General features: G+C 40.2%; 2 protein-coding genes across 2 annotated transcripts in view; one reads left to right on the plus strand and one right to left on the minus strand.

Moving 5' to 3' along the window:
* The window catches only part of pkp1b (plakophilin 1b), an 18,929-nt gene extending 2,084 nt beyond the window's left edge, over positions 1-16,845 (plus strand). Inside the window, exons 3-14 of the mRNA XM_086040377.1 lie at positions 584-951; positions 1,064-1,205; positions 2,089-2,296; positions 2,498-2,666; positions 4,128-4,245; positions 4,460-4,636; positions 4,702-4,872; positions 6,685-6,838; positions 7,446-7,632; positions 7,932-8,016; positions 8,167-8,270; positions 16,514-16,845. Of these exons, the coding sequence (XP_085896503.1) occupies positions 584-951; positions 1,064-1,205; positions 2,089-2,296; positions 2,498-2,666; positions 4,128-4,245; positions 4,460-4,636; positions 4,702-4,872; positions 6,685-6,838; positions 7,446-7,632; positions 7,932-8,016; positions 8,167-8,241 (1,854 nt within the window). The 3' untranslated portion in view covers positions 8,242-8,270; positions 16,514-16,845. The remainder of the gene's footprint in view (positions 1-583; positions 952-1,063; positions 1,206-2,088; positions 2,297-2,497; positions 2,667-4,127; positions 4,246-4,459; positions 4,637-4,701; positions 4,873-6,684; positions 6,839-7,445; positions 7,633-7,931; positions 8,017-8,166; positions 8,271-16,513) is intronic.
* Positions 11,602-19,051, minus strand: tnnt2b (troponin T type 2b (cardiac)). Its single transcript, XM_086040378.1, has 11 exons — positions 18,990-19,051; positions 17,601-17,624; positions 17,505-17,523; positions 16,851-16,914; positions 16,634-16,750; positions 16,479-16,556; positions 14,600-14,701; positions 14,414-14,520; positions 14,247-14,337; positions 13,010-13,050; positions 11,602-11,756 (listed from the first exon to the last, which is right to left on the minus strand). The coding sequence occupies exons 5-11, from the start codon at positions 16,730-16,732 to the stop codon at positions 11,717-11,719; spliced, it is 558 nt and encodes a 185-aa protein (XP_085896504.1). The 5' UTR covers positions 16,733-16,750; positions 16,851-16,914; positions 17,505-17,523; positions 17,601-17,624; positions 18,990-19,051; the 3' UTR covers positions 11,602-11,716.
* Between the last annotated feature and the right edge of the window lie 1,344 nt (positions 19,052-20,395).

Here is a 20,395-nt window from a genome sequence, read left to right on the forward strand (position 1 = left end):
AAAATACCACGGCTGAAAGGCAGATAGATGAAAACCAGGATGCAGTGATACTGGTGTAGGGCAGGCAAAGTGGGTGACGGCAGGGAGAACTTTTCCACTTTTCTGTAAACATTTTTGGGTTGGGTTTGGTGTTAGTTGGTTTATAGTGTTAGTAGAATCCGAGTATGGTTCTTATTAGGACTGCATATTGGAAAAATATGCGATATGGTTGTTGACTATAGCGATCTCGATATTATTGCAATATTTAACATGTACCTAAAGAAATTACATTTTAATTATCCAATGAAAGAATCTTTTTTTTTTCATACAGCAAAATAACCAATCCCATAAGAAAATGATTGCATGTCTTTGTGATATGCAACTTGCATGGGCCAATATCGCGATATCGATATTTTCCTCAATATATTGTGCAGCTCTAGTTCATATCTTACTGTATGTTTAGTAGGGTTATGGTTGGCCAGGTCAAGATTTAGAGTTAGTGGTAGTCCAGAGGTATCATGAATGATCTATATGGTTAGGCTTCATGCATGGAAATGCAATACATTTCTTGTCCCACAAACACACTTGTGTTTTGTCCCTGCAGCTCCCGCTTGAGAAAAGCCTCAACCGCCAGTCATTCAACAGCACAGCTAGCGCCACTGCCAAGACAACCAGCAGATTTGGCCATCGCTACGAGTTTGGCTACGCGCCGGTGGGCTTGGTGTCTCCCAACCGTAATGAGGCCGATCTGGGTTGGCAGGGCTCCCTACCCAAACGCCGCGAGCCTCCACAGAGGCTTCTCTCCAACCGCAGCACCTACAGGACGGAGATGCTCCGCAACAGCGGTCAGTTCACGGGCAAGAGTCTGCACTTCATCAGCAGTCCGCTTGATGTCAGTAAAACGCAGTCCAAGCCTTTGGCTGTGGACAGTCTCACCAAGCAAAGCAAGCTGCCCGGAAAAGGGGATTCTTGGTAAGTGATGTTCTTCACCATTATACAACAATCATGTTTGGAGGGTTCGATTTAGGGTTTTTGGCATTAATGTAAAGCAAATCAAAATGCTGTCATGTTATTGAACTCCCAGGTCAAGCGGAAACAACACAGTGGCTGACATCACCATGAAGGAAGCAGTGGAGTTCCTGTCCAACGAGGACATCAAATACCAATGCTGCGGAGCCTCCTACATCCAGCACAACACCTTCATTGACGACAAGGCCAAGGAAGAGGTGACTTATCTCACTGGCGAGGAGATTAGCGCTATAGCTTCAAAGTTCACATTGTTACTGGAGGTGTTTAGTGTGTTGCCCAACACAGGAGGAAAAGAGTGATCTTAGGCCCTGTCCACACGTAGCCGGGGTTTTTGAAAACGCCGGCTATAAGCCTGCAGTTAGCCCTATCATCCACACGTCCTCGGAGTTTTTTTCAGTGAAAACGCAAAACTCCGGCCACAGTGGACATTTGCGGATGTCCGGATTGCGTTTTGCTGCGGACGGTTACACCCGGAGTCGTCACCGTGCGACAACATTGCTTTGACGTCATTGCGCGACTTGTGTTTTCATGCGAGTCAACATGGATTCTCGCCGCGCTGCGTTGGTTATAGCCATTCTCGATGCGCTTTTTCCTTACTTATTTGTCCGCAACCAACCACTGCTTCTCGTTGAAAGGTTTAAAAGCGATTCTGACCTCTTGTCGGTTCTCCCGAACGGGTTTGGCGCCGTGTTTTTGGTTTCGTAGAAGTGACGTCAAAGGACGGAAGTTACTGCTGAATGGACAGTATTTGGCTAACTACTGTCACCCAGAGGCTTGGCATGCGTTTGAAAACGCACTTCCGCGGTTTCGTGTGGATGCGTTTATTTAATGTGTATTCCAAGGCAGCAGGGGGGGGGGATATACAGTTGTTAAAAACCCCCGGCTACGTGTAGACAAGGCCTTAGATGCGTGACTCAATAATCCTGTGCTGAAACATACTACGCTATCCATTTTGTCTCAGATTGATCATTTTCCGTTGTGCTTATCCTCATAAATCGTGGGTGAGTTGGAGCTAATGAGCGCTATAGACAATGGATGTATGGCTGATCAAAGATGGAATATTTGAATATTGTACACTAGGTGCTGAAGCGCAACGGGATCGCTCCGCTGGTGGCGCTACTGCACAGCCCAAACCCGGCCCTGAGCCAGACAGCTTCGGCCGCCCTGCGCAACCTCACCTTCAAGAACAACGACAACAAGGAGGAGATCCAACGCTGTGGTGGCATCGCGTCTGCTGTGGCCCTGCTCCGCGAAACCGACTCCACTGAGATCCAGAAGCAGCTCACGGGTAGAAGACGCAGTTTTATCCCTTTAGCTCTTTAATCCCACTGTCAATCACAAGGCACCAATTCTAAGTGATGCTGTTGTACAGTACATCCTTAAAGTAGTCTGTAGCAACAAAACATTAACAAGTGAAGCGCTGTGAATACTTTCTACATCTAATGATGTATATTTTAGGAAGCGACATTCCTTATCCGTGTCCCTCCAGGTCTCCTGTGGAATTTGTCGTCCGCCAACAGCCTGAAGACGGACCTGCTGAAGAGCGCGCTGCCTGTCCTGATGGAGCACGTCATTCTGCCTTACACCACCAGCCCAGATCAGGGCACAGCCGGCGGGCCGGATCATGAATCCTTCTTCCACGCCACCGGCTGTCTGCGGTAAAACACTTAATAAGCAATAAACCATTTTGTTACACATGTAACACATGTAAAAGTGGCTCCTTTCACATGTTAAGAATTGTAGTTCCATTTGCATACCGTATTTCCTGAGAGGGCAGTCTTGTCTCATACAACTGAGTGGCTGTATACCTCTACATCACCCCATTCACTGGTGGGCCCATGCCAAAGATGGCTCTCGTTACCATGACAACTGGCTTCATCACGAATATTGTCTACTTGCAGAAGCAGGGTCCATTGTGTGGAAAAAACGTAAACATCCAAAGAGACAAAAGAAGTATTTTTACTAATGGAGTCAACCCTTCATACACTAGTCCAGTGTGTAAGCGGCACATGGATACATCACCAAACAAATTCAATTAACTTCTCCTACTCGCAGGACATGAACTGAACTCTGCTGTGAATATTGAAAATTCACAAATAATTAACAACCTTCTTAGAGGGGTTTGTAATTGCTTATTGATGCCAAAAGATGACAACAAAGCATTTAAAACGGAGAGGATCATAAAGCATCAACACTATGCTCCTTGCACATTGATGGGCAACTTAAATGATGGAGAGGGGCCACAGTTCAGTTTTTCCATCAGCGCTACTGCAAGGCCACATTGGACCACGAAATTCCTTTACAGATGTATGACAAAAATGCCATTTTAAATATGGACAACATACATTCATAAGTCTTTTTTTAAGTGAGCACATTTTTTTAAGATGTGCATTGGTTCACTTAAAATAAAAGAAAGGGTTTGAACAATAAAATAAAAACACACATACTGTGATCTTTTTTTTCCAGCGCAAAGGGCTGTCTTTGCGTAAAATGTACTATTCAAGGACGGCACAAAACGGCAAACTAACATTAGGTGCAAAAACTCATTTTATGCATTTTTTTCACATAAAAGTGATCAGCATTTACTTATTTTTACCTGAATCATGTTTCCGTCTTACAGACATCGCATTAGGCTAAAGTGAAAATTAAAAAATGTCTTTCCAAATCTGCAAAAAAACTAACTAACCCATTACTGCCACCTAGTGGTGAATGGTGATATCACAACGTAAAAGTATACCGTGGAACCCAGATATTCGCGGGGAATAGGGACTGGATACTCAAAAATGTCTTCCAAAGTGATAAACCTTCATGATGCAGTTTCCATGAAAATTTGGGGTTTGCTTGCAGAGAAGACCCCAAAACATAAGTGAATGAGAAATGAGTGAATCCATGGGTGCTGAGACTTGCAAGTATGCTTATAATCCCACCCCACCATAAAAAACAAAACAAAATGTAGACCTTTCTTTTTGGTTCACTTAGTGTGTTGTCAAATACACACTAGCACTTTGTGGGGAATGGTTATCATGTAATTGTGTACCACTGTTAAATCACAGTCTATGAATAAGTGTGTGTGTTTTTTTTTTTTTGTTTGTTTATTTGTTGTTTTTTTTTTGTGACAGAAACCTCAGCAGTGCAAAGCAGAGCAACCGGCAGACCATGAGGAAATGTCGAGGTTTGGTGGACTCCTTGGTCGCCTACCTTGAAGACTGTGTGGAGGCTGGCAGGACAGATGATAAGGTGGGTGTGTTAGTGTAGAGTCACCACCGAAATTGATTTTGAACACACACATAAAGATTCATGATAGTAAATATTGAGCACGTTTAATATTTACTATAACCCTAATTCTTTTCCAAGCAGGTCGGGATTACAGTTACTTTGGAGAATCTTTTATCCGATAAACGCTAATTGTCGGTATGTGTGGACACCAATTAAAATGCGTGTTTCTAACTAGTGTGCGGAGAACTGCGCGTGCATCCTGCACAACCTCACCTTTGATCTGGAGGCCGAGGCCCCGGCATTGTTCAACCGCATCACAGCACTTGCCAAGCCTGTCGGCCCGGTGGACAGTCAGGGCGATGCCGGGCCCATCGGCTGCTTCAGTCCATCCAACAAAGGCTCCGACAACAAGGTAAGATTGCGTTGTCTCCACCGATCCGATCCCAGCCAATGATGAGCTTCACCCTCTGCGTTCAGCGCTACTTTGATTTCCCAGTGGTGGAGGACCCCAACCCGACTGGGGCCGGCTGGCTCATCCACTCCAAAACCCTGCGGAACTATCTGTCTTTATTGGACTCGAGTCATCGAGAGGAAACGCAGGAGGCCTGTTGCGGAGCTCTGCAGAACCTCACAGCACAGGACGGCGTCGTAAGCACCCGACCCACGGTGTTCCCCCGCTACATCGGGGTTTATTATGTTTTTAAAATGATTCTTTATTATGGATAGGGATGTCTACCTTTCACATTTGAACGGGTTCGGTTCGGATTTCCCGGTACCTGGGAATCGATACCAGCACTGATTTTTGTTACTTTTATGCGTGTGTTTATGGTAATACACATACACATAGTATACATTTATTCAGAGCTCGGCAGTCCGTCCCTGGGCCGGACCGGTCGGACCTTCCGGCCCAGCCGGAGGCCCGTTTATGGGGCGGAGGGATGGGGGGTGACAAATTTTAAAAAATGTCTGGACTAAGAATGGCCGGAAGTGGATTTTAGTCCGACCCACTAATCGGCACTCATGCGTGTGACTTCCTCTCGAGACGGCCAAATTTAATCTCAGCCTACTCAGTGAAAGGCTTCTTTTTATGCTTCTTTCAAAACAACTTGTGTCCGGGAGTATATTCAAGCTGTGCGCAGCACTCAAGTATGGCACATCATGCACTTTCCTACTTCTGGAAATACGCCATAGCAAACCTGCTGTGTAGTGGTTTGCTGGCATGCTTTTATTTTGAAAGTCGGGAAGTGTGAAGGAGGGGGAGTGTGGAAAATAAGTAACTTGTTGAATGCTTGCAGACTTGTCGTCTGTTGGAACCAAATAATAAATAAAAAACAATACGACAAAACCAACCCAAGGGCTTGCAATGGAAGTTAGTACATGCAGCAGGGTAAGTACGTGAGTAAGTGGCGCGTTTGAAGCGTGTCCACAGCTGGTTTGAATCGTAAGTTAGCCAGCTAATTGTCTTTAAATAAACCTCTTCCGTTAGCATCTCTCCCGCGGGGGCATCATGTACATTTTTTTATTTTTTTTATTAGTTTTTTTGGGGGCGGCGGGGGCCGACAATGTTTATGAATATGGCCGGGAGGTCGCGGCCAGAAAGGTACACAGGTCAAGAGTGGAGGGTCGCGGCCAGACGGGCAAAAAAGGGTCAAGTGCCCAGCTCTGCATTTATTTAATAACAAATAATAATATAAAAATATTTTTTAAATTTAAAATTATTTTTCAAAATATAAACTTTGACAAATAACGACGACATCATGAATGTGGATACATAAAAAAAAATAAATAAATAAATAAAAATAATACAAGAATTACAAAATGCAAAGTTAACAGTAATACAAAGTATTACTACAAAGTCCAAGTAATAGTACAAAATAGTTTAACTACTGAATTGTAATGTAAGATGGGGTCATGATTTTGTGTATGCTAAATGCATGGTTTTGGTGTTTTATCATCCATTTTAATTTCTTTGCCGTCATTTTTTAGTACCTCTAAGCAATTCCAAACCCGTTGTTAAGCAATTATAAACCCGTTGTAGGGGAGCATCATTTATTTGCTGATTTCCGCCTATGGCAGCCTTTTGGCAGTGAACCCCTGCTAGAGGTCACACTATATACTTACTTACTGTAATGCCCTCACATGTGGGAAAGGAGAGACACTGTGGCCATTGCACATTTCAGACAATTTCTGAATGCAGAGAGAACATAAAAAAAAAAAAAACAATGAGCACACTCATGCAGGAGCTGTCTGTCTCATCTCATGGCCAGACACTCACATGCACGCTAGCCAACGTCACAGGCCACCCTACCAGGCCCCGCCTCTTAAAAACACATTTTAAGAAGTCTAAATGTGTTTAATGTATGTGGGAGAGGTAAAACTATATTTAAAAAGATTAGATTGTTTGGGTGTAGTTCAATCTGGTTTTGCTGAATCCGCTTGCGTTTCTGGCCTCGTGTTCAGGTTTCCAACGTGATGAGCCAGACGGTGGTGCAAAAGCTGGACGGCCTGCAGGTAATCACGCCGCTTTTGAAGTCAAACAAAGTCACCTTGCAGAGGAACGCGGTGGCCTTGATACGGAACTTCAGCAAGAACCCCAACCTGCAAGGCATCTTGGGTGAGAAATCGCATCAGCGCCAATTTACCACAATTTAGTAGGATTTCCTACAAGAAAAGGAATGCACTGTAAATGCCCCAAAATATTATTACAAATTAAAAAAAATGATAATCCTACATTTATTCAGTGCAGCGTACAGCAAACAAGTCTGATACAAAATGCAGCAAATTAGCTGATCTAGGCAGTAAATGTCACTTTATTAAACACAAAATATAGCCCTTATGTTCATTTATTAGGTACAAAATGCAGTAAATGGTCATGTTTATTAGGCACAAATAGAAAAAAATAATCAATTTATTTGACACAAAATGCAGTAAAACAAAATACAGAACTAGTTGATTTAGTAGGTACAAAACGGAGCTTATGGAACAAGGGAGTCATTATTCGGTAAATATTTTAGCTAATGGGTCAATTGGTTAAGTGGAATGAACAAAACCACTTTAACTGCACTCTTGTTAAGGGTTTATAATTTGTCTCTGCTTGGTAATTGAAGAGTTATTAAGGCGTTAAAAACGTATAACTTGGCTATAAATGAGTTAGTTTAGACTTTAAGGTTTAATAAGCATTCCTCCGCAATGTGTTCACGTGTGACATTTTGTTGTCGCAGCTCGCAAGGTGTTGCCCGAGCTACTGGGCATTCTGGGCGCGGGCACCAAGGAGGGCAACGAGTCTGACGACACGCTGGCCATGGCGTGCCAGACGGCCAACTTTCTGGTGGCCAAGGAGCCTGAGAGCGGCAAGCGCCTGCTCAACGGCGGCTTGATCAACTCGCTGAAGGAGCTCAGCCAGAACAGGCGAGTAAAAAAAAACACTACACTGAGGCAGAGTACTGGCATAGGGATTGTTAGCATTTCAAACAATTCTTAAAATGTGAGAGACCCCACAAATAACGGATTCCGAAGAGCTGGTGAGCTGATCATTGAATCAGGTGTGTTGGAGGAGGGACATATCGAAAACATGCAGGATAGGGGCCCTCGAGGACCGGAGTTTTCGAGACATCCGAAAATTGGACCTTTGCGGCATTTGATCATAAACGTTGCTCAAATTAGAGCAAACCCTAACATTTGCTCCTAACCTCGACTGTTTTTCTTAGATATTTCCCCAAATCCAGCAAGTCAGCATCTGTGTTCCTCTACCAGCTGTGGTCTGACAAGGACATCCAGAACCTCCTGAAGAGGGTGAGTTCGCCTCCGTGCTCCCACGCCTCTCACTGGTATTTGTGAGAAACAGCTCCCAGGATTAAGTTCCAGGAATGTGGTAGCGCAGGTTGCAGAGGAGGCTTCTGCGGTGGTTGCACTGATTTTGTCTTTTTCATTTTTGTCCCGCAGCAAGGGATGAACAAGTCGTCGTTTGTCAATGATGTCACCACGGCGGCCCACAAGTCGGTTCAAGTGATCGACTAGGACGCGGGGCCCCACCCACTCCGTGCGCGGTGACAACCTTTTTCATTTCATGTTGTGTTCTTAAACTCCTTTTAAAATTGGATTGGTGAGTGACAATGTCAATAAAGTTTTCAGGGGCAAAATGGGCGTTAATTGACTGATCACTGGCCTCCTGGCCTTTCGCGACTGCCAATACTAAAGAAAAGCACACTTTTCCACTCCATCCTCGTTGTTGAATGCTTAAAAGGGAAGGCAACCCCCAAAATCCTTTGCAGTAATATGTTCTATAGGCCTTCACTAGTTCACTAGTCTCAACACGGCATTCTGATAAAAATTAAGTTTGTGGAATAAGAGTTCCTGTTTTTAGCTATCTCCGGGGGCGGCCATTTTGTCACTTCTGTCAACTGAAAATGACATCACAGTTGCTCAGGTAACGACTGATCACGGCTCACCTGTTTTCTGAATCTGCAGTTTATAGTTCAGTTTATTTGGTAGAAAATGTACAACATTCCATGTTATTATGCAAATTATGTTTTCCTCTGATATTTATAAATACTCTATGCAAACGGAACTCATCATTTTCAAGTCATCGGCTGTTGGAGAATAATTTGAATGTTTTTAAACAAACCTTTCAATAACAAAAAATAAAAACACGTTTTTATACAAACGCACTGTTCCAAATTCATATGCACAGCAAAGACATTTTAAGGTTGTAAAGAAGTGATAATAGTCATTTGTTGCATTTGCAGCATTAGCGGGTTGTATTTGCTGAAAACAAAAGCTATATCAATTAAATATATTTTAACATAAGACCTATTATTTGATAGCAGCTTTGCAAGTCTTGCATCCACTGAATTGTGAGTTTTCTCTGCTTGAATGTATTTGCAGGATATGAGAATAGCCTCATGAAGCTGCTCTTTGGATGTAAACAGCCTGCCACCCTCATAGATCTTTACTTGAAGAAGCTCCAAAGATTGTGAACAGGGTTGAGGTCAGAGGAAGATGGGGGCCACACCATGAGTGGCTCCCCTTTCATGCCCATAGCAGCCAATGATGCAGAGGTATTCCTTTCAGCGGGAGATTGTTCACTGATGAGTGACCGTGCAACCCTGGATGGTGAAGATGAATGGAATAGTGGATGCTTGGTCGATAGCCACCATGTCCAAACAAGGCGAGGGGAGAGAGCTGGTCAGCCCCTTTCGGGTCCCTGAAGATTTCAAAATATACTCTGAAAAATATGTGGAGATTCTGATTAAGGACTTTTTTTCGAGGGTACAAAATTACGAACACAACTTTGCGATACAAAGTCATCTTTATGCATGACAATCTTATGCCACAAGAAATTCCTCTGAATCATGGATTGCCGTGGGCATCAAAGGAAAGAAACCTTTGTTTGACACCCATCCTCCACTGATGATCAACTCTATTGAGAACCTTTGAAGCATTAAGCAAAATGTCTATTCAGTAGCAAAAGATCTGTGAGGTTGGGAGGCAGTTCATGTCCAAACAGCAGCTGTGGGAGGCTATTCTGTCATCCTGGAAAGAAATTCAAGCAGAAGCTGTCCAAAAACTCACAAGTTCAATGAATGCAAGAATTGCAAAGCTGATATCAAATAAGTGTTAAATTGTAACTTGACCTGGTAAGATGTTTTTAATTGAAATAGCTTTTGATTTAAGCAAATACAACAGCCTAATGCTGCAAATTCAACAATTCTTTATACCCTATAAAATATCTTGCAACACTGCTGTGCATAATATTTTAGAACAGTGCATTTTAACAAAAACAAACTTTATATTTCGGGGAAAAAATACAATGGGAGTTTTTTAAAAAAAACATTCAAATTATTCTCGAATAGTTGATGACTTGAAAATTATGGTAAATGACATTTCGTAGACTATAAAAGAAATTGAGAAAAACAATTTGCATACTAATTTAGAACACAATGTCGTCAATATAATAATAATGATAACATTACAAATAACTAATTTACAGGTACAAAATAAATTTAATTGGTTAATGAATTAGGTATAAAAGAAAACAAATTAATCAGTTTATGAGATACAAAATGCTCTAAACTAGTCACTTGGTAACAATATAATAATAATTGTAATTATTATTATTATTAAGGTACAAATTGTGATAAATGTATCCTTTTATTAGTTACAAAATGTAATAATATACCATAGGAAAATGAAGGGGGACAAGTAGTTGCCAATTAGTCACTTATTATTAAATCCATCCAACAACTCAATTTACTGTATTTGATACAAAATGCAAGTTCATCAATTTGTTATGAAATGCAATAAATTAGTAATTTTATTAGGTAGCGATTTGATCATTTATTAGTTACACAATGCAATTTTCGGGAACAAATTGATTTTTCATTTGCCGTCAAGTCACCCTTGTCTGGCTCGCAGGAAAAAGAAAAACACGTCTTTCCACTCTACACCTGGTTGATCTCTTAGCTTTTGACCTCAGCTTGCCTTTGAGGCGCCTGCGGGCTCACGGATGACGTCTACAATTTACGAGGCATTATTTTAAACACATTCGTGCACTCGTAAAAAAAAGAACAGTCTGCATGGATGCAGCCTATAAAAAGCATCTTGGCTTAATTCTGTTACATATCATTTGAGACTGTGCTAGGTAGGGGCAAGTGGCCAAGTGCCCCACTGGACCCTAGGAATGGCATTGCGCGTTAAAACAAAAAGTGTTAATTAGGTACACAGTACTCCAAACTAGTCAGTTAACTTCAAGCAAAATGTAACAAAATGTCAGTTTGTAAGTAGAACAATAACAAAAAGATTTATTGCTGTGCATTTTATTCTACTTTCGTGAGCCAGTTCAGCATTGCAAAGGAAAGTCTGTTCTCAATTGCCTTGTCTGGATATATCAAGGTTAAATGAATATGCAACTACAGTATACAATATGCAATTAATTAAGTATTATTTGTACTGTTGTCTTACTAAGTTAATGAGGCCCAAAACATAGCAAATTAGTTCATTATTTATTTGTTGGGTTGTGGGAGGAGCAAAATGTTGCAAAATAGTCAGTTCATTAGGTATGAAATGGAGGGAATTGGTTTATTTATAAAGTTGAATTATCAGATATATAATGCATCAAAATAGTCACCTTATAAATATAAGGTGTACTTTAAGTACTGAATGCAGCAGTCTAGTGAATTTATAAGGTACAGAATGTAACAGGGTAGTCCATGTACTCAATACGACATCCAACAAGTAAGTTCAAGTGGAACAGATATCAAAAGAAAACCTGAATGGGCGAGGCTAAATAATAACAATAATAATTAAGAGTAATGATGTCGATATGTCATTAGAGACTTTTAGTTCCCACAAGTTAAAGAAACACACAGACACAAGTGATGTAATTTGACACTTTTATTCATGCATGCACTTTATTTCACAGACAATCATGAAGATGATTTATTATTTTTAGAAAGTATGGTGATGAATGAGGAAACATGAGGACTCCGTGTTGTTACTTCCTCAGGCCTCGCTTGCTCCTGCCGCCCTTTGAACTGACAAACAAAGTTAAAATCAGCACAGATAAGCATTGCCGTACCAATTCTGCTCAGCAACAAGTGACCTCACAAACATGTGTAGCGACCGGATGGGAGAAACATACCTTGCTAAATATGCTAGCTAGCTAATATTTCATGTGTATGATTATGAATCAAGCATGAATGCATACATTCATTGTTGACAGCCGTTAGCAGTTAGAAGCTAAAAATCCGCTGTTTAGCCAAGACTCTCTTCATAACCAGCAGTGACTCTGTGGGGGTATCCGTGTCAGTTTGTGATTGTAATCGTACATGAGTAACTCCCTACATTGACGGTTGACAACCCACTGTCATTTTTAGCAAAGATTCATTCTTGTTTATTTGTAACATTGATGCCATGGACGCCATTAGTAGCCATCACTCACTTTGGGGTGCAGATTGTTATGGCCCTGGCAAGTGAACTCACAAAATGTGTGACACGATCAGGTAGGAGAAAGTGCTAGCTTGCTAAACATTTTAACCATTGGGTTATAATTGTGTTTATACGGAGGTTAATGTGTATATCGACTGTTTTACTGAGCAGTGAGCTGGCTAACAACCTGCTGTTTTAGTGAACACTCTTGGTCATATCCAACAATGACTCTACATGAACGGCCTATCAATGTCCCAATCTTTGGCACCTTGGGGGCACACAATTTTTAAAGCCGCACTGATTCTGCCGAGCAACAACTTGGCCATGCAAGAGAAGCCGCCGGCTAGTTAACATGTTAAATCATTGGTTTGTGTTAGTTTTAATCCAGGAGTTAATACATACATTAACTGTTGTTAACAGTTACCAGCTAACAACCTGCTGTCGTTTTGAGCTAACACTCCAACAATGACTCAATGAGCTAAGTAGGCGGTGTGTCAGTGATCTGAGGAGCAGTCCGGCGTGATTTGGATGTCGTTGGGGTCACCAAATGATCGTGTTACACTTAAGATCTCTCAGCTGTTATACCTCATCCCCTCCTTTGGTACCCCCCCCCCCCCCGCCCCCCATGCTTGTGTTTGTCACACAACCTTACTTGAAGCACTTTTTTGTTCCACTTAAGCGCCCAACGTAGCCCACTTAGCAGGCTGGCAGCTGACCCTCACAGCTGCTAAGGGGCCCACCGCCTTGTTAAGAGCCCCACATTGTTTATTTGGACAAGAGATTATCTATTGATCCATTGAGCATCTGTCAATGTTGACTGATTGATTGTGTGGAAAGCAGGAATATTGACTGTACTTACATTTTCTGATGGTCGGTGACGCGGTTCCTCAGTACAGTCACCTGTGTGTGTGCAGCACCACATTAGTCACATCATAATATAGCAAGCAATTTATGAGGTACACAATCGATGATTGGACACATTGGATTTATGTTACAAAGTGCATTCCCAGTTATTAGGTACAAAATGCAATAAATTAGCCCAGTTGTTAGAAACAGAAGGTTAGGAAATTAGTTCTAGACAACTGATTAGGTACTTAATTGTTGCTAAGCAGACATAAAATCCAGCAAATTAGTCGATTTATTGGGTACAAAATCCTGCGAACGGGACAATTTAGTTTATTCGGTACAAAGTGCCTGTCTGTCAATATGTAACAAAATACAGATTTCTAGCCAATTCATTAGGTATTAATTGTAGTTAATTTGACACAATAGAGGCGCAAAATACATCTACTGGCAAGTTACAGTAAGTTGAGCAAAAAATTGAGTAAATTAGTCAGTTTATACGTTTTAAATGGTCTCCTTATTAAGTAAAAAATCCACAATTCATGATTGTGTACAGTTCAATTAGTTTGTTTATTACATACAATTTACAGGCAATTGATGTAATTTTAGTAAGGCAGAAAGTGGAGTGGTCTGTATTTGTCTTTTTAGTAGGTACACAATGTAGCAAACGTTAGGTACAAAATAGAGTAGATTTGTCAATTTATTAGGTAGAAATCACAGTACATATTGAATTTATTACAGTGGTGCCTTAAGGTATAAGTTTGATTTATCCACGCTCATAACTCAAATCATCCGTATATAAAATCATCTTTTCCCAATAAAATGAAGATGCCTTTGAATCCACCCCTCCAAAAAAACATATACATATTTTTTAATCAGAAGATAGAACCTTGGAAAAACAAACTTTGGCATGATTAAATAGAATTAAAAATAATTAAAAAAAAAAAAGTCTGCTCCTTCTGGTGTACCCGCCTTGGCCACCTGAGGGCAGTATAAGACAAGATAGTCACATACTGTTAGTGGAGGCTCAGGTGTTCTCAGCTCCTCGTAGAGGATAAAAAATATATGACTGAGACTACTGTTATACTGGACGACAGCTCTGGAAAAACTCATGGCACCACTTGTAGGTACATATTGCAGCATTGGTCACTTGGGACAAAATGTAGCAAACTAGTCAAAGTATCAGGTACAGAATACAGTAAGGCAAAAATTGTCCTGTAATATATAAAAATGATTCTGTATAATTGAGTCACCTCATATTTCTGCTTCATGTATTTGTACTGAAGTTCAAACTTCTCTGCCTCGAGCTGCCGCACCCAGTCCATCAATTCATTGGCCTTTTCCCTGCATGGACATAAACATACAAAACTTGATCGATTGATTGATTGACCGATGGAGTGATTGATTTCCTGATTTCCACCTGAGTTTGTCCTCCCTCATGTGATCAATGTTTAACTCCTTGCGGCGGTCGTTGAGGATCTTTTTCTTCTTCTCTCGCTCGGTTTGTCGCTTGGGTCCCGTCTGCGTCTGCCAAAACCCAACCAAAATATTCGGAACACCTAATATACATCAGAATCATAATAATACTGCAATGATATTGTTTTACTTTATAGCCAGTGAAGCTCAGGTTGCTCAGAATCAACTTCTTCCTGGCGTCGTCATCGGCTTTCTTCTTGGCCTCTTCTTCCTCCTTCCTTGCTTTCTCCTCCTGAGAAAATACAAAACAGATGTTTTTCAAGTGAAATGATCAGTGTTTTGATTTCAATATCGTTAACAGTCATAAATATAGATAGAGCAGCACTGCAGTCAACTTAGGTGAGATTTGATGGATTTTTTTTTAGATGTTCTGAGTGTTAAACTTCTAATATAAAATATAAAATGTTGCTAAGTAGTTAATTATTATTATAACATATATGTTTCGAAATGTTCATTGAGTGCAAAAGGAAACAATATAGTCAATTTAATACATCGGTCACCAAGTCCGGTCCTCAAGGGCACCTATCCTGCATGTTTTCCCATCTCTCCCCGCTGCAACACACCTGATTGAAATGATCAGCTCATCAGCAAGCTTTTCAGAAGCCTGATAACGATACAGATCATTTGAAACAGGTGTGTCGCAGCAGGGGGAGATGGAAAACATGCAAGATAGGTGCCCTTGAGGACCGGACTTGCTGACCCCTGATTTAATAGATGTTAGATGTAACATGTTAGTTTGTAACTAGGAAAGTAGCAAACAAGTAAATGTATTAGTTACTGAATGTTATTAACGTGTCAATTCAGTTCACAATACAATAAAAAAAGTCATTTTATTAGTCACAAAAGACACCAAATTTGCCAGCTTATCAGTTACAAAATGCAACAAACCAGTCTATTGATTCGATTTCACGAGTTGGCCAGTTTTTTGGTACGAACGCAGCTCATGAGTTAAATTATTAGGTTTTAAAAAACAGCAAAATCTAGATAGAAGATACAAAGTGTTAACTAGTCAATATAGTACAAAATGTAGCGTGCAAAAAATAGGACAGTTTATTAGTGTCATGATCCTGTTCTGTTTGGTGTTTTTTCTAGCTGGAGTGGTGGGCGGTTCCCTCTAGCGGCACACCTGCAACGCATTATAATCAGCAATGTATAAAAGAACTACCAAGTTATTTGTGCCTGTCGCATTATTCTTCTGCTTTCTCCTGACTATAGTCCCACTCCCAAGTATTGAATTTTCTTGACGTCATCTATTGTTCTCACAATGTATTTTTCTCTCCTTGTTTCTTCGTATTTTTCGCAATAGTAAGTATTTTTGTTATTTTGCAAGCGTTTTTGGCTATTTTTGTTCTCCTGGTTTTTCCATACCAGCGCCCTTGTTTGAACTTTGTGGGATTCGTGAATTTTTGGGTTATTTCTAAATAAACAGTTTTTGTCAAAGTCTATCTGAGTTCCTGTTTTTAGTCCTTCTCGATTCCGGATTACTCCGAATCTTAACAATTAGGTACAAACTGCAACGAACGTGCGCTGAAAATGTTATTTAATTAGTTGTGATGGGAAAATGAAGCCTCAAGATTGTTATGAACCAGTTGCATTTTTTGACTCATTTTAACACTGTTGGTTTAAAGAAAGGGATTTAAGAATGGCAAGTCAGTGTGCTTTCATCCCTATGTTGAACAGAGAGTGCCATCTAGCGGTCTCAATAAACACCACAACTGGTTCATGAAGCATCTTGAAGCTTCATTTTCCCATCACTAATTGGCAGTTTATTAGGTTTAAAAAAGTAATTTGATTTGGGCCAAAATTTAGAAAATTAGTCTGTTAGGTAGACAATGCAACAACATATTCATTAGGTAATTACAGTGTTTAACTGTTCAGATATTTGTCAGATTACCATAAAACTGTGCAATATTGTTGTTTTTTTTGTCGTTGACTCTTTGGAAGTTATTTCCAAACGAAACACCGTAGAGGAAAAAAACGGGACTCAGACTGCAACACACTGGACTTACGGCCATTTTGTTCTGCCGTTCCTTTTCCCTCTCAGCTCTGATCTTCATCTGCTCGGCTCGCTCTGACCTGCGCTTCTCCTATAGAGTCAGAAAGGAGGGAAATGGAAGCGTGTCGCTGGTCGATGATGTCACTGGGAGGCGACGGGGAGCCTCACGATGCGGTCGGTGAGGCTGAGGAGCTCCTCTTCCTCCTTCTTGCGCTTCTCAAAGTGATCCTCGATCAGTGTCTGGAGCTCCGTCAAGTCTTTCTCCATACGCTTGCGGTGGATGTCCTGAAAGACGATTCGCACGCGTTACCAATCAGTCATTGTGATTGAAATGGTCAATCAATTGGGGTACATTATAGAAAAGCATTCAATAAATTCAACTCACGTCAAAGTCCACTTTTTCCCCCTCTGGAATTTTGGGGGCAGCCAAGGAGGGAACAAAACCAGTCCTGATAATAGTAATTCATATCAATTATAATACTAAAAATAATCATAAGTGATGAAGTGCTACAATAGTTATATAAGTTAATTTCATATTCAATTACATGATAAATATTATGTAATGATAAATCAGATCTTATATAATACAATCTAATACATTTTACAATCTATATAAATTCTGATAAGAAATATATAAATTGTAGTAATAAAAAATGGAATAGTAACAAAATGAATAAGTCACTCATAGATTTTCAAAATGAAAATGAAAAATACCTAACAATTTAAATAGAAAAACATTCAATATAAATTGTACCAATAACTTGATTGAAAATATATGTAATAATATAAGTTATATTTGTAACAATAATAGTAAATCATGGATAATAAAAATAAAATGTTATACAATGATATCCAAATATATATTGAAAAATATAAAACTGTAAATTCTAGCAATACAAAAAATACATAGAAATAAGAGAAAAACATTGCACATATAATTGTACTAATTCAAATATCAAATGAATATTAATGCATACATTCATAATACATACAGTAATACTTTTTGGGGAAAATCATCATTAAATGAAACATCTCTTACTTTGACTTCTTCTTGGCATCTTTTACATGCAAAAAAAAGATATTTGAACATCAGCGATAAAAATGCATTGTGCGTGATATTGTGGGCGCTCCTTACCGTCTTCATGCTCCTCTCCGCCATCTATTGAACGCCACAAAAACACTCCGGTTAAAAATTGTCATAAGGTACCATCCCGCTCTCATCTAAAGTTTGGAAAGACTTTCTCATGCTTGTCAATGAGTTCACCAGTCCTGCACATATGGTCATGTGCCGCTTGCAATGATCCGCTATGCTAATGCACAAAATGTCAGTCAGTAGTTGCGTTTGAAAGTTACAAAATTTGTTGTTCGTCACTTTTGGGAAAATTAGTCATTAGATGTGGTGAGTGCGAAAGTGATTCTTTGAATAATCTGAGTAAGTAAAAACAATGTTTTAAGCAATTAAAGTAGGAAGATTTACAAATGGCAAATAAATTAATTTGGCATAGTATTGAATGACGTTAGGTTGTGCAGGTGTACCTAATGAAGTGGACTGGTGAGTGTCTATCATTTGGAATCACTGACATAGACTACAGTACAATAGTTTTTTGAGACAACCAAAGAGGTTTTTCCAGTCGATGGAGTGGAAAGACAACGGTTAAAAGACAGTTGAGTGACACACAAAAGGAAAAAAGGCGGCAGCTGCCATGTGGACAAGTGCTGTCAGCGATGATGGAATGAAGGTGTGTGCGCGTGTGTGTGCGTGTGTTAAGCGCACATCATTTAAAAATAGCTCGCCGTCATCTATGCAAAAATAGACATGAAATTAAAGATGGAGAGGAAGCATTCGTGTGAAGCATTTATTTGTTCTGGTTTGGTATATTTTCAGTGTTTTCTTATAAATTGATTTGAAATTAAAATATGGTAACACAAATACTCAAGTAAAAATGACTTTTTTGGTAATATTTTGTATGAAAAACATATAATAAAAACAATTAAATACCATTTAAAAGCATAAAACAGTTTTTGCATCATTTACCGCTTCACTTCGAGCCATTCCGCTGCTGCTTCTGCTTCTGGTGTACTGGCCTTGGCCAGCAGGGGGCAGCATAATACACTCATACACACAAAGAAGAGATCGGCTCTTCGTTTGTCTGTAGTCACATTGTCACAATTCTCAGTGACTCAATAAGCTGCAGTTATATGTATCTTTCTTAATGTAATAATTCGACTTTTGTGCACATGTAGCAAGTTTTAGATCTTAAAGAAAAGTAAAAGCCAAATATATATATTGACATTTTTAATTGGGATTCATTTCATAAATTGTTTTCAAAATCCATTCCTCAATGCGCATCATAAAAAGTCTCTAGCACCAGAGACGGGTGCACATAGCTTCCTGCTCTTTGTCTGACATGTTTTTTTTATGATGAAACAGAATTGATGTGCACACACACACACACACACTGCCAACGACCCGCGTGACTGTATTGTGCGTTACAAGCAATAAAAGCCGCAGAAGCGAAACTACCTCCATCTACCACCTCCTCTGCTTCCTCCTCCTCTGCTTCGTCCTCTTCTGTGCAAAGCAATTGAATGAAGAGTTAGCAGCAAACAAAGCAGCATAGACATGATTATTTTGTGATGATAATCATTGAGCAGGACATGGAAGCCTGTCCATCCCGCTCAACACGTGAGCCGAGGTTCTTGACTGTGCGGCCCTCCATTATTTGCTATTTCCCACTTGGAGCCTGTTACACTGTGTTCACTACAGCGTGGCTGGGGGGCTTAGTGGGGGAAATTCTATCTCTTTTATCCCACGGGAGGTGCATGGAAAAAATAAAGGTGGCTATTGTGCTTTTTCGGAGTAAAGGTCTGGGAAATAGTTCAGGTTGTGTAGTGTGGGAACAAAAAACATCATGGATTGGTTCCCTCTAGTGGTAAGCAAAATAATCACTGGTGTAAATGGCTAGTAATCGTTTTTTTTAAATTCAGTGCAATTGAATTAAGTACAGTTCAGTTGTATTTAACTTTTAATTTCAATACATTTGCAATTAATCTCTATACATCCCTGTAACGTGAAAATAAATATCTTGGAAATTTGGCACACCACGGAGAAGAATGTTGTTAACAACCGTGCCAAGTTTGAATGATTAGAAACATTGCCAAGTATTTGAAATGAGCCTACCAAATCATTAAATATCACAACACTTTCTCCGCTCTCAAACGCTGTGAGTATAAGGCGTGGCAGGCGTCTAACCACGCCCTGCTCTATAGCTGCCACAAATATATCCACTTAAATCCTTAAATCCTCCGGTTGTCAATGTTTTTCAAGGTTTTACAGCCAAACACTGGGAAACATGTTAGCAAGACCAGGGAGAAAATGGAATCCCAAAAGTATTTTTTCAAAAGAACAAAAGGAAAACAAGGTAGGTAGATTTATCAAAAATATAAAATGAACAAAAGTCCTTAAAACAAGATTCAAAGAAACACTAGGACAAGACTTGTCTGACTTGACATGACGTGACAATTGACAGAATTGCTGAGAGAGCTGATTGGAAGACACAAGGGATCAGGTTGATGAGCACATGTGGAAACAAAAAAACCCAACAAGCAGGACAAGTTTGAACCACAAGAAAAGAAGACACAACATGAGACAAAACCAAATACAAATCTAAAACAAAAAGCACATCCTGAGAACCGGTGGCTGGAGGCTATACACACCGCAATGAGAGGTGCTAGCTATCTGCTAGCTTGCATGCTAACAGGCTTGGGCCAAGTAATAATAACTAAATAACTTGCAATTGCGCTAGATAACCACTGATGCAAACGAAAGGGCCTAAGCTCTTATATAGTAGGGGAGGGGGACTCAGGCCCGATGCAGAAGTGTTTCACTGGGCATCATTTTAGCCACACGCAAAACATCAGGACAACTGG

Source organism: Filicampus tigris, chromosome 9 (assembly GCF_054856515.1).
Source record: "Filicampus tigris isolate MCC_2025a chromosome 9, RoL_Ftig_1.0, whole genome shotgun sequence".
NCBI lineage: Eukaryota > Metazoa > Chordata > Actinopteri > Syngnathiformes > Syngnathidae > Filicampus > Filicampus tigris.

Excerpts from the sequence above, each read along its gene's own strand:
- tnnt2b (XM_086040378.1), bottom strand. The coding sequence starts at position 16,732 with ATGGAGAAAGACTTGACGGAGCTCCAGACACTGATCGAGGATCACTTT. Across the intron at positions 14,338-14,413 it reads ATGAGGGAGGACAAACTCAG|GGAAAAGGCCAATGAATTGA; the intron begins GTGGAAATCAGG and ends ATGTCCATGCAG. Across the intron at positions 13,051-14,246 it reads ACATGAAGCAGAAATATGAG|GTGACTGTACTGAGGAACCG; the intron begins GTGACTCAATTA and ends GCACACACACAG.